General features: G+C 40.2%; 1 protein-coding gene across 1 annotated transcript in view; it reads left to right on the top strand.

Moving 5' to 3' along the window:
* The window catches only part of LOC147692893 (parapinopsin-like), a 106,439-nt gene extending 96,175 nt beyond the window's left edge, over positions 1-10,264 (top strand). Inside the window, exon 4 of the mRNA XM_086936855.1 lies at positions 9,249-10,264. Coding sequence (XP_086792981.1) covers positions 9,249-9,383 — 135 coding nt within the window. The 3' untranslated portion in view covers positions 9,384-10,264. The remainder of the gene's footprint in view (positions 1-9,248) is intronic.
* The last annotated feature ends 3,576 nt before the right edge of the window (positions 10,265-13,840 follow it).

Raw genomic sequence — 13,840 nt, forward strand, 5'->3', positions numbered from 1 at the left:
TATTTTTCCTAGGGCTCCATGGAGTTTTATTATGGATTCCAGATTTTGATTAGAGCCGAGCTTTCCGGCTTGTTGGCTCTGATTATCCTGGTAATTGGATGTATTCGCTAGGTAGTTGGGATGTTCCTCGACACTTTCCTCTGCCATGGTGACTCGTTCTTCCGTGCCCACATTGGCCAGGGAAGATACTTTATCCGTCGGAATTCGGTGTTTAGAGCCGGACAATTCCCAAACGCTCGATATTTCTATTATTGTTGCATCCTGGGGGGGTACTTTATTTGTTTTTTTTCGATTGATCCAAGGGTGGGTATGCTTCCTTTTCCAACCCACTAGATATCTCAATTAGGTTTTTCTTTGTTGGATCTTTAAGCAGTTGGTAGCTTGCATGGCCGCCAACTTGGGCTTTTACTTGCACATCCTTGACTGTAATTTCAAGTTTATTGATTGGTTTCATTTTTTCCAGATCGGATTCCCTAATGTTTTTGATTTGCTTGTCATTGACATTGTTTGTACATTGACCTTTTAGTGATTCCTTATTGTCGAGGAGAATTTTGGGTTCCAACCAGGAGTTACACACTACATCCTTTTTGATGAAAACAAACTTTGTATGATTTAGACATGACTCATGTCTAGGTGTCGAGTGCTTGGTTGGTTGGTCTTTATATGCCTCATCTAAATTGCTGGTGTTAATGCATCCCTGGTCGTTATGTATGGCTGAGTTGGTGCCAGCCCCTAGTTGGTCTAATTTTGTGTCGCTAATTGTTAACGCTGGAGGCGTGTTTGTCCTTACTGAGCTCTTTTGGCTTATATGCATTATGCTATTTTCTAGGGCATTTTCCATGGTGTTGTCTGAGATCCTGTCAGTGGGACCTTGCAGTGTGATGAATTTTGTTTTGAGTTGCGCCTGGTCATGGCCACCATTTTCCGTGTGCACTTGAGCTTGTGTTTGAATTGTGCACTTGTTAATCTCCTGACCTGTTGGCCTGTACGCCTCAAGGGCTGATGCCGTATTCCTGCCTGGATCCTCTATATTGGTACCATTTGTTATATTAATGATTGTATCAGGTATGGTAGTGGGTATTACTGGCAACTGCATGCTTGGTTTACTCGGTGTCAACGGTTTTTGAAGTCCATTTAGGGTTGCTGGCATTGTATAAATAGCTGTTACTGGGTCTTTCAAAAATGTGAATTTACTTGTAGGGGTTATTGCGCCGAAAATCGAATAAATTGGTGGTATTAATGAGGTTGTAAGAGAGTTAACTTCTTTGTTCTCGGAGTTAATGGTTACTGTTTTGTTTTTAGATTTAGATTTCCGTTTCGTGGATTGCTGTGGGTTCCCTCTTGTCCTCCCCGACCTCATTGCTCAGTTTTTTGGGCAGGGGCAGAGGGCAATGGGCAATGTTGGTTTGTTGTCCCACGCAAGCGGAGCTCACGGGGGGCCGCCGGCTGTGCCTGTCCTAGACAGGTCGCCTCTGCGAACCACCCCCGGCTCTTACTTTGCGGCGCCCGCTAATGGCAGTCGCTCTCGCTGCACCTTGGCAAGCGCTACTCCCACCTGTATCACCTGTACAAGGGGGAAGTGTCCGGACGGGAGTAGCAGCTCTGATGTGGATTTTCGGCTGGTATTTATGCGTTCATAAATGGTTTTTACGTTGCAAGTTCTTATGTTCTTATGTCAGTCCTAAGCGAGGGTATGGTTCTGACTTTCAATATGGGGCGGTATCACTGAGGCTAATGCAGAGGCATAGTCCGAGGCGGTAGATTGCTTAAGGGGGCTACTCAGCCGCTATTGCCTCCTTCCTGCGCTGCCTGCAATGCCTGTACCTGTGCTCACCTGCAGCCGTGATTTTCTGCCTCCCGCTCCTGCTTGCGCCAACTCAACATCAGCTCCGCGTCGAGGTCTCTGACGCCTCTGACGTTTCTGGCGCCTTCCACAGCAGCAGTGCTGCACTCGTGAACCCCCGCTGCCACCGCCGCTAGCGCTGAACATTTTGCAGTCGGCGGCGGCCAGCGGCCCCCAGCACCCGGCACTCGAAGCCCGGCAATTCCAGGTAGGTCCGGTAACTCCGGTAACGGTAGCGATCGCGGCTTCTCTGGCTCCTCTGGTTGCGTCTGACGTGATGGGGCGGGTCTTCGCTAGCAACACCAACCCACTGCTCTTCCAATGCCTGAAGTCAAGCCACTAGTCAGTCCAGCGTTTTAGATTCTTCTTACAAAGAAGGCTATTATTGATGAGAAAAATGTACAGGGCAGGGTGTGAGTTATAGTTACCTTAGGGCACAAGTTATAATTACTAGAGATAACTCTTATTATAACTGGTGAATTTCTTTGTTTTTTGGGGTTTAAAACGCTACATTGTTACTTAACATTTCACCTAACTATAACATTACTTTAATCTTTGTGTCTTTTCAGTGAATACATGTATATATATTCACTGAAAAAACCATAGGTTTCAGGCCTTATATAGTTAGGAATTAGCATTTAAAAACCTTTAAAATTCACTCAAAAAACTATAAGTTTTAGGGGTATTAGAGTTAGCTGGACATTTCACTCATACAAAACCATTGAAATTGCCCCTATATAGTTAGTGGTTCTAACTATATATCGCACACCCACAATACACTGCTGATGATGTCACATATTACTTCATTCATGACATGGTCAGTGACATCACTGATGACATCTCAAATGACATCACTGATGACCTCACTGATGACATCATCCAGTGAATGTGGTTTGCTTTCTTATTTAAACATGCATTATATATATAGCAATTTGCATTGAAGAATGAGTGGATATATAAAAATAAATATTTGGATGGAGGATTTAGTAGCAGTGTAATTGACTGTTTACTTGACCAATTTATAGTGTCTCACTAAATATAGTGGATAGTGACTAAACTGTTTGAATATCTGTATCACTTTGTCAGTTGTTGTGTAAACTGGTTCTCCAGTTGGTTACTAGCTATGTGAAAGTCTATATTAGTTATTGATTAGTTAACTGAGTATTTGTATGGGAGAGTGAATGTGTGTGTGGTTCGGGGGGGGGGGGGTGACTGCCCAAAGATGTGTGAATTGTTGATTCACTAGATATATGAAGTTAAAACTTCATGTTCTAACAGTTGTTTGGGTGAGTGAATATCTTTATGGGTGTGGTGATGAGCAAATATATTTCTCAATGGTACATGTCCAACAAACTAGAAAAATAAAGGCAGTGTATGTGTCAGTTGTTGTATATAAATACGTATACATAAGACTCAATGATTGTGTGAGTGACTGTATGGATAACTTTATACTTGTAATAATGATTTTATAATTCACTAAGTATGACTTACTATCTAAATGAATAGATGAAGTTGTGTTTGTATAAGTGTGTAGCTAAGTAAATATGTAAGTATGATCCATTGTTTGCATAAGTGAGTATGATGACTTCATATGTGAATAGGATGTGTGCTGGTGTGTAATGTCAATTTAGGTGTATAAGTATTTTTGATAGTGTTCTATTGTTCATTGACAGCATGTATGAGTGAATCTACAGGTAAGTGATTAGATGTGTGTATACATCTATGAATCACTGAGTGGGTTTTTAGATACTTGTATTGATGTAACAATGGATTCAAATATGATACTCTGTATTTTACAAAGAGTGATGAAAGATTTTACTAGTGTACGAAAAGGTGTATGTGATTGTCACATGGATGATGTCATCAGTGATGTCATTTGAGATGTCATCAGTGATGTCACTGATCATGTCATGAATCATGTAATATGTGACCTCATCAGCAGTGGATTGCGGGTACGCGAAATATAGTTAGTACAACTAACTATATAGGGACAATTTCAATGGTTTTGTATAAGTGAAATGTCCAGCTAACTCTAATACCCCTAAAATTTATAGTTTTTTGAGTGAATTTTAAAGGTTTTTAAATGCTAATTCCTAACTATATAAGGCCTGAAACCTATGTTTTTTTCAGTGAATTTGCAAGGTTTTTTAAATGCTAATTCCTAACTATATAAGGCCTAAAACCTATGTTCTTTTCAGTGAATTTCAAAGTTTTTTTTAATGCTAATTCCTAACTATATAAGACCTAAAAGCCCACCAGGAATCTCCAGTATGCGTCAGGGGACTGCATTGCAGAGAGGTGTAATGAAGCCACGCCCCTTTTTACACCTCTCTACAACGCAGCCCCCGTGCATGTTTTAAGAGGGGGAACTAATTCCTCTTGCATACTGGGGGCACCTGGGGGCCAACCAGCCCACCTGGAACCTCCAGTATGCGCCAGGGGGCTGCATTGCACAGAGGTGTAATGAGGCTATGCCCCTTTTTACACCTCTCTGCAACGCAGGCCTCTGGCGCGTTTGCAGAGGGGGACTAATTCCCCTTGCATACTGGGGGTCCCTGGGTCATATCTGCCCAAACGCCGATATTCCGAACGATTGAAAATGACTTTTCTTGAGAAACATTTGGATTTGGATTATCATGTCCTATACTTTGGAATTTTTGCAAGACTGACTTTGAGGATGCTATAAATTACTCAAGTCTGCCCGAATTGTGTGGGTAAAATTGATACCTAGTCACTTTGAATAAGAATGTACTTATGTCTCGTCTAACATTTGGAAGAAATATCTAGTTATATGGATACTGACATAACTTGAAGGAAATAAGAACGCCCTGAAGAAGTTCTGTTGTACAGAACGAAACGCGTCGGCTGGCTGTGGTACATAAACTTAAGGAAAATAAAAGCATTTGAATATACAACAAGATTCAGCACTTCAATAAGGACTCTAAGTGATATGATTTGATTTGACTTATTGTGCAAGTGGTGCTGTGCCAAACTTTGGAATATTCTCCAATACTCTCTACTACTTACTCTCTACTACTCCACTACTCTCTAATACTCACTCTCTACTACTCTACTACTCTCTACTACTCTCTCTCTACTACTCACTCCCTACTACTCACTATCTACTACTCACTCTCTACTACTCTCTCTCTACTACTCACTCTTTACTACTCACTCTCTACTACTCTCTACTACTCACTCTCTACTACTCTCTCTCTACTACTCTCTACTACTCACTTTCTACTACTCACTCTACTACTCACTCTCTACTACTCTCTACTACTCGCTCTCTACTGCTCTCTCTCTACTACTCTCTACTACTCTCTACTATTCTCTCTCTACTACTCACTCCCTACTACTCACTATCTACTACTCTCTACTACTCACTCTCTACTACTCTCTCTCTACTACTCACTCTTTACTACTCACTCTCTACTACTCTCTACTACTCACTCTCTGCTACTCACTCTCTACTACTCTCTACTACTCACTCTCTACTACTCACTCTCTACCACTCTCTACTACTCACTCTTTACTACTCTCTACTACTCACTCTCAACTCTCTATTACTCACTCTCTACTCTCTACCTATCTACCTCTCTCTACTTCTCTCTCTACTAGTCTCTACCTCTCTACCTCTCTACCTCTACCTCTCTCTACACGCACACATATACACATATATATATGCATATATATGCATATGCATTTATATATATGTATGTGTATATATATATATAAACATATATAATCTGCATATCTATATAAATATAAATGCATGCGTACATATACATATATTTATACATATGCATGTTATTTACATGAAAGTTTTAAAAACACTAATAAAAGCAAAGCTAAAAAGCCACCTCATTACAAACAGAATGGCTTTAACTTAAACGAGGGCGAGTTCTATTGCATTTTCAATGCCTTTTTACTTTGGTTCCATTCAGATGTGTCACACATTTGCCATAAATTCGGAATGTTAGCCCTCTGGTTGCTCATTAGATCACTGTAGTAAAGCTACTGCTCACCAGGGAAGTCTGCTGCTGGTATTCAAAGTGCATTTTTCAGTCTGCATGTCAGAATTTTTTTATGAAATTGACTAGGATTTGAGAAGTCCCTCAAAATGTGCCCTAATTTTTCTTTCTGAAGCAGTAATCATACTTTCTATGGCAAAATATACCCCCTCATTTTGTTTCTTTTTAAATTAAATGTTTTAAGAGTTGCTACTTTATTCCAATCAAGATGGCTTCAGGTGTGCCATACCTTTGCAATAAGAAGGACTGTTGGCGCTCTAGTTGTTCTTTAGAACACTCTGGTACATTCTGTCATGGGCTATACTTGGGCTACATCTGGGTGATATTTGGGCTACATTTGGGCTCTTTTGTCTCTGGTGGCCATCTTGGGAGACTGCATGTCAGAATTTTTTAATGAAATAGAAGAGGATTTGAGAAGTCACTCAAAATGTGCTCTAATTTTTCTTTCTGAAGCACTAATCATACGTTCTATGGCAAAATGAACCCCCTCATTTTGTTCCTTTTTAAATTAAATGTTTTCAGACTTACCACTTCATTCCAATCAAGATGACTTCTGGTGTGCCATACTTTTGTCATAAGTAAGACTGTTAGCGCTCTAGTTGTTCTTTAGAACACTCTGGGACATTCTGTAATTGGGCTATACTTGGGCTACATCTGGGTGATATTTGGGCTACATTTGGTCTCTTTTGTCTCTGGTGGCCATCTTGGCATACTGCATGTCAGAATTTTTTTATGAAATAGGCGGACGCTGATTCGAGCAAGGTGCCGCCCGCCATTTTGCGGAGGTCGCGTGCCCGCAGAGCTTCCCCCCACTTCTCAGGTCCGTGAGTGCAGCTTCGCCACACTGCAAAGTCCACCGGTGAAATAGCCTTCAGGGAGCCCAGAGAGACGGTTCGGCACCTTCTCTGGGATTATGCACCCCCGCCGGTGAAATAGCCTTCAGAGAACCCAGAGAGATGGCTCAGCACCTTCTCTGGGATTATGCACCCCCGCCAGCTCAGGTCCGCTGTGTCCGCGATGCGGCCACCATTTCGCGGGACTCCCGTCTGCCGCCTCCAGACGAGATCAAGCGCAACAATGCAGGTCCTTATTATATTATAGTTCAACACACTTGCGCTGGTGCACAGCGAGCAGTAACCCTCTACTGATAGATGGGCTCGATTCAGTGTCTGCGAGCCGCCGCCATTTTACTATCAGGTATATTTAGGTAAGATGAATAGCAGCAATGCAGGGCATACACTGTGATTAAACATGTGGTAATACAAACACCTTGTGCTCACTGTCCAGATTCCAACAATCGCTTGATTTAATGCAACTTATGCATGCTCGGTAAAATACGAGCTTTAATGTCACATTATGGACGCCATTGGTAGGTCAGGCAAGCCGGCGCTGGTGTGTAAAGCATCACAAATCTTGGCAAAAATGTTCCAAATACCTTATCTGTTGTGAGAAACTATCAGTTTCACTTCAGAGGGGTGATTATTACACTCATCGAGCTGCCACCATTTTAAGCCTCTGAGCTCCCGTACGCGTCTAAGAAGCAAACTGCGTTTTCTCTCGACTTAGGGCATCGTAACCACTGTAAAGGCATCCCTTGAGCGGCGTAACTTCCGAAACCGGAAACATTAGTCGCTGTGTATTTAGCGGTCCTCTGCACTCTGGGAATCCAGACTCTTTCTAATGTTTTTCCACACAATTATCACCAGCCACAGGAGTTGAAAGACACCATATCTTTGTTTTATTAACAATAGTCTCTCAGCTATATCAACCTTTCCTGGATTTGGATTTCGTTATTTAATAATTACCCATTTAATATCATCCTACGAATATTTTTTTCTAAATTCAATGCTTAACTAATGGTGCAGTCTCTCTTTTTGTTTCATTGCTAATCTAGGCCCAGTTATCCTTATTCTAAGCTCTCTGGTTGTCATACCAATGGATAAATGATCACAGGGATCATATAAATCTCATTAGCAGACTTTAGTTTATCCATCACATTCGGCATATGGATCTCATAATTCAATTTACAAATGCTGCATCTACCACATTTGAGGGTGCCCTTAATACTTGGTAGACCCCATATTTCTGTAATGAGTTTCTGTGCTGGATGATAAGCCATGCAGCTAAAACATCTTCCTAAATATAATAATTATGAAATATGCACATGATGGCACTAACCCAGGGGCCATGTCCCCCCCCCCCCCAGCTTTAGCAGCTATAGCGGGGATAGGTTCTTTATGGGCCTCTTCTGTGTGCAACTCGGTAGACAAAACCTAATCATTAACGCTGGATTGCAGCATCAATGTAAGAGCAAACAGGAGCGAAGAAAAAAAGACTGCTGGGTAACAGGGAAAGAAATAAGGAATATTAAAAAGAAGAAAAAAGAAGAAAGTATGGATGAGTGAGTGGGTGGATGAATGAGTGGCTGGGTGGATGAATGAGTGAAGGATAGCTGAATAGGAAGGGGAAAGGATGAAAAGTAAAGTAATGGATGGATGGATAGGTGAATGGATAGGTGGATGGATTAGTGAAAGGATGGCAGAGTAAAGGAATGCATGAATTAGTGGGTGAAAATATGAGTGAATGGATTGCAGAGTGGGTCGACTGAAAGCAAAATGGATGGGTGGCAGAGGGGATGGATGGCTGGATGGTAGAGTGGATGGATGGATGGCAGAGTTGACAAATGGATGGATGGATGGATGGATGGCAGAGTGGATTGATACATGGCAGATTTGATGGATTAATGCGTGAATGCCAGAGGGGATGGATGGCAGAGTGAATAAGTGGATTGATGGCAGAGTGTAGGGATGGATGGATAGCCGAGGATCTAGATGGATGGATTGCAGGACGGATAGATGGATGGATGGGTGGATGGATGGATGCATTGATGGATGTATGGCTGGACGTATGGCAGAGTTAATAGATGGATTGCAAAGTTTATGGATGGATGAATAGCAGAGTGTTGCAATAGATGGATGGATGGTTGGGTGGATCGCAAGATGGATGGAATGGCAGATGAGTGCCATACTGGATGGGTGGATGGGTGAATGGATGGAATGGGGAAAGATTGAATGATGGATAAAATAATGAATGGATGACAGGTGTGAAGGTGAAATAGTGGATATCAGTAGGTGGATGGAAGAAGGAAAAAATGAATGGATAGATGTATGGATGGAACAGACAAGGAAGCTCTTACATGGAGAGTCCGGCTCACTTGCTTTGCTTGCTTGGTGGCATCCTCTTTTTAGTTCAAATAGGTGGCAATTTCAATTTTTTGTTACTCCCTCGCACTAGCCAGACAACTTGCAATTTAAACATATTTCATAGCCTTTGGTTAATACTTTTAAATTTCTTTTCTTGCTCTGCTGTAGTTTCGTGACTGTGCTATCCCGTTCCTCCTGTGTGGAAAGAAGAAACCAAAGGCTACAGAAGTGAGGGCATCAACCACTACGGAAACATCTACTGTCAGCTCCTCTTCCAGACGTGGAAAAGTTGCACCCGTTTAAAATATATATATTTTTTAAAGTTTTCTTCTTGAGTAGTGAAAACGTTTTCTCGTTTTGACCTCTATTGAAATGTTTTCTTACCCAAACCAATGTTCCGTAAAAAAAAAATCACAAATACATATGATATAAAAAGAGAATCAGCTTAGCCTGGTGTGTGTGAGACAAATGCAAAGAGCTGTGAAATGTCCGTGTGTTTCCCTTGATATAATTGCACAGACGGATCACAACACACCATATATTCTCTTTCTAAAACATAAACATTTCTATTCTAGCAAATAATGCTGATTAACAATAACATCAATAATTATGTCTGGATTAGTAGGGCCAACACTCCACACTGTTCATTTACCAACAGCAATTTTACTCACTTACTGCAAGAAAAATATGTTTACCTTTCCTCTTCAAATGAAAGTACTTCTATTGGTGTAAATCCAAATTGTGCTGCTTATATTACCAAAAGTGATCTTACATATTTGTGTGACTTGTGCCAGGAGATTGTTATAGCCCTTTGTTGCTCATCTGACCACCATTTTTCCTATGCTCTGAACACTGAGCAGGGTCACATCAGGGTACTCTGGCAATCATTTTATCTGACAGCATTTTCTGTTTCCTGTCAAAAACCACTCATAGAACCATTGTGAAATTATAGGTCGATTGAGCTGTTTTGTACTATCAGATACTGCGGTACTTCAATCAATCAATCAATCAATGGAATTTGTATAGAGCGCTACTCACCCGTTAGGGTCTCAAGGCGCAAGTTACGGGCATATTTTGCATAACATTCGTTAAAATGTTTTCATCTTTATTCTATCTTTGGCATATGGAATTTGTCTTTTAAGATAAAAAATGTATCAATTAAAAATAAAACATTTTTAAACACTCATATTTTCCTGCGTTTCATCAAGGTGTGTGTACCGCAAGTTACATTTTATACTTAATAATGTTTCAGCGTTTTACGTAGATTGCCCACACCTTCCCACACTGTGCTTTTGTTTAGTCACCCTTGCTAAAGTAGCTCTTAAGTGCAGAATCTAACTACTAATCGTCCAAGGCATGTTCAAAGAAAAATATTTCCTATTCTTACATGATAGTCTGTTATAGAAAACATACAATTGTTGGTTGTCTTTATTAAACAGTGGTGGTGCAAATTCCACCAAAGTAATTAAAATGTCTTTTGGGAAATGCAAAAATTTGAAGTAAAAACTTTTTAATGTTATAAACAATATGAAATATTGGTCACTGTTATTCACCGAAAAAAGAAGAATGCAAGAAAACGTTGGATGTAATAATAAGATACTAAAGTCTGGGTTTCGGGCCATGAGATTCATAGGAAGATCTATGAATATAAAGACAGACTAAAGAAATCAGGAATATTTCATTTTGATGCTGGTTATATAGGCTATAGCTGCACATATTTTTAAGTTCTCCACTCTTCCTAACTGGTAAACTAATTACCTGGCACCTCTTGTTTTTTTGCATCATTCCTCTTCTTCATTCAGCGATTCACCCTAAATCATCTACCTTCTCTTGCAAAATATATATATTTATATATCTAAACACCAGTCTCAGTATGTTTATGAGGCTGTCTCGGTGGGCGGTCTGAGTCAGGTTACCGGGTAACCCACGATTCCAGAACTCATTTCTCCCATGCAAAGAAAATACTCAGACGCTTGTGTATACTTCAAATAGCCAATTTAATGACAATGGCAATCCAACGCGTTTCGGCTATACGCCTTGCTCACGGCAAAACGAATTATAGAATTGTTACTCCAGTCACCAGTAGGTAGTTATAGTTAGGGCCTAGTTTCCATAGGAAAAGTATTTTGACTTTCTTATAACTTTGGCGTAGTTTGACCAATCTTCATGAAATTTTTCATAAAAAAGGGTTATAATTGGTTCTGTGTGTCATGGAAAGTTTGGGGGTGATCTGTGCAGTTAAGGCCAAGAAATATGGATGCCAAAAAAGGGTGCATTTGTAATGTTAATTCACATAGGAACGCGCTGTCGAACCTACAGCCCGACTCGCAAAACGGAATTACGCCAAATTTGGATGAAATGTAAATGTTGTTACTCAGATTGTGCTTTTATTTATGCAAATCCATTCAGTAGGCCTTGATTGTCTGGACGCAACCTGCAAAAAGGAAGTTGCAGCCACCATTTTATGCATCGGGGACAGTTCTCGGGCCTGAAATTTATTTTTTAAAGTGACATAAGGGGTCAACATAGAGGTACTCTGACCCATTTTTTAAATTATGTGTGATATCTGCGCTGATGACACGACTCTCAGTGCGAACTCCCGTGTAATGTTGTGGGTATCAACGTAGTCTTGACACCCGGCATCACCGCAAAAACTGAATATCGATTTGAAAGTTACATTTTATACAAACGACCTTGAAAATTATGATTTTGAACAGTGCACTAACAAACCCCTGGTGATTAAAAAAACTGTAAAATTTGCCAATATATGTGTTTTACAACTCCACGGTTACCAAAATCATCAAGACTCTCAGCGTGATCGCAAAATCCGGAAGTAGGGTTCAAACAAATTAAGGTTACTACAAATATATGTGAGAAAACATGTTGTATTGTAAAAGTAGAATTAATTTTTAAGTTAACATTTTTTAATGTGGTTGTGGTGGTTGTTAAATGTCTGATTGCGATATTGTCGCAATTTTCAAAAACAAAAAGAATAATAATTTTACAATTAAATGAATAAACTTGTGGGCTCTTTGGTGGCTCTGACAAGAGCCTTCATGTTGAGAGTGTGTATAAGACAGCTACACATAAAACTGAATGCAAAGTTTCAGGTTTCCTACAAACACCCTTTTCCCTTCATCTGTAAAGTGAACTCCATCACCTCTATATATTCCATGCATGAAAAAACGTAGATGGTTGTTGTAGATAGAGCCCATGTTATGGTTGTTGTCTCTGAGGAAAGCAGAAACAGTTTAATTAACATGTTTTCTGGCTTTGTCAGTCTGTGGACAGAATTGATTTGGCCACTTCCATTTCTGTTTTAAGCTTAGATTACACCAAGACAGTGTGAGGGAAAAGCGACATCACTTGGGAAAAGGTATCCTAGAATTTGAAAACAAACTTAGAAAGTCACTGAAAAAAAGCAAAGGTTACAGGGACATTATAGTTAGGAAATAGATTTTGAAAAACTAAAGAAATTCACTGAAAAGAACAAAGGTTACAGGGATATTAAGTTAGGTAATAGAATTTTAAAAAACTTAGAAATTCACCAAAAAAAAACTTTGGTTACAGGGACGTTATAGTTAGGCTTACATCTCATTTGTTCAAAACCAGAGAAATTCAGCAGTTATTGTTAGCTAAGCTAACGATAAGTTGTGCCCCTGCAATGCACTGCTTATGACCTCACATATTAAATCACTCATGACATGGTCAGTGACATCAATGATGACATCTCAAACTTGGGCAGTTTGTAGTCTGCCAACAGGCACATATATTCTTTATTTGTTATACAAAGCGGCTGTTTAAGTATGTGCTATAACTGTCAAGCAAAAGCGCAGGCACAGCCCACCCCATCTTCACCACACACACCCCTTCACCACATGGTAATATAAACAAAGGAACATGGATTGTCAAAACCTAAATTAGAAAAGCCAATAAAGATACAGTAGAGAGCTGGAAAAGAAGAGGAATAAAATAGTTTTCAGCCATGATCAAAGCTCTGAATACAGAAAAGACTATGAAGGAACATACCAGTATGTTTCTCAGAGTTTAGAGCTTTTGTAAGTGAGTTTATAGCTTATGAGAAAGCCTTCTTTTTCTTATAATCAGAGGATGGTGGGTGCACAGACCCTTCAGCTCTATATTCGTTTTCACACAAAGGTCGAATTCATATGTGTGTGGGTGTATCTCAAACCTTTTTATTATTCTTTACTGTTTAATATATAACAGAAGGTTGGTCTGTGGATTACGAGCAGCACCATTTTTATAAAGCTTTCCAGTGTTACTCCCAGGCTCCTATCTCCCCAATCTCCCCTCAGCCGTCTTATCTGAAAATCCTCTCCACGCGTCAGTTCTGCAGCTAAGCCACCTTCTCTGCAGGTTATATCACTGTCTCAGTGCACTGTCAAATTGTCCCCTCGGATTTACAACATTCCCTGTTAAGGCATTTCAGTTTCTTGCTTTCTAAACAATAGGTATGTCTGTGCAAACCAAAAAGTACCACATGTGTGCATGCTGGTATTAAATCTCTTCTTTAACTGATTTACATGTTCATTTATTTCACTAACATAGAACGGGATCACCCTCACTTTGTGGTTCACATAGTTAAATATGGTGCCACAGGATGTCCATAAACACCCACCTTTCATCTGCTACCGGCATCCAATGGCTGTGCACTGTGTCTGTGAAAGAGTCTAGAACATAGCTACGCACACTTCTCTGTAAACCCTATGTTGCTCTCTCTGTCTCTCATGCAAATATTC

This window comes from Lissotriton vulgaris, chromosome 9 (genome assembly GCF_964263255.1).
Source record: "Lissotriton vulgaris chromosome 9, aLisVul1.2, whole genome shotgun sequence".
NCBI lineage: Eukaryota > Metazoa > Chordata > Amphibia > Caudata > Salamandridae > Lissotriton > Lissotriton vulgaris.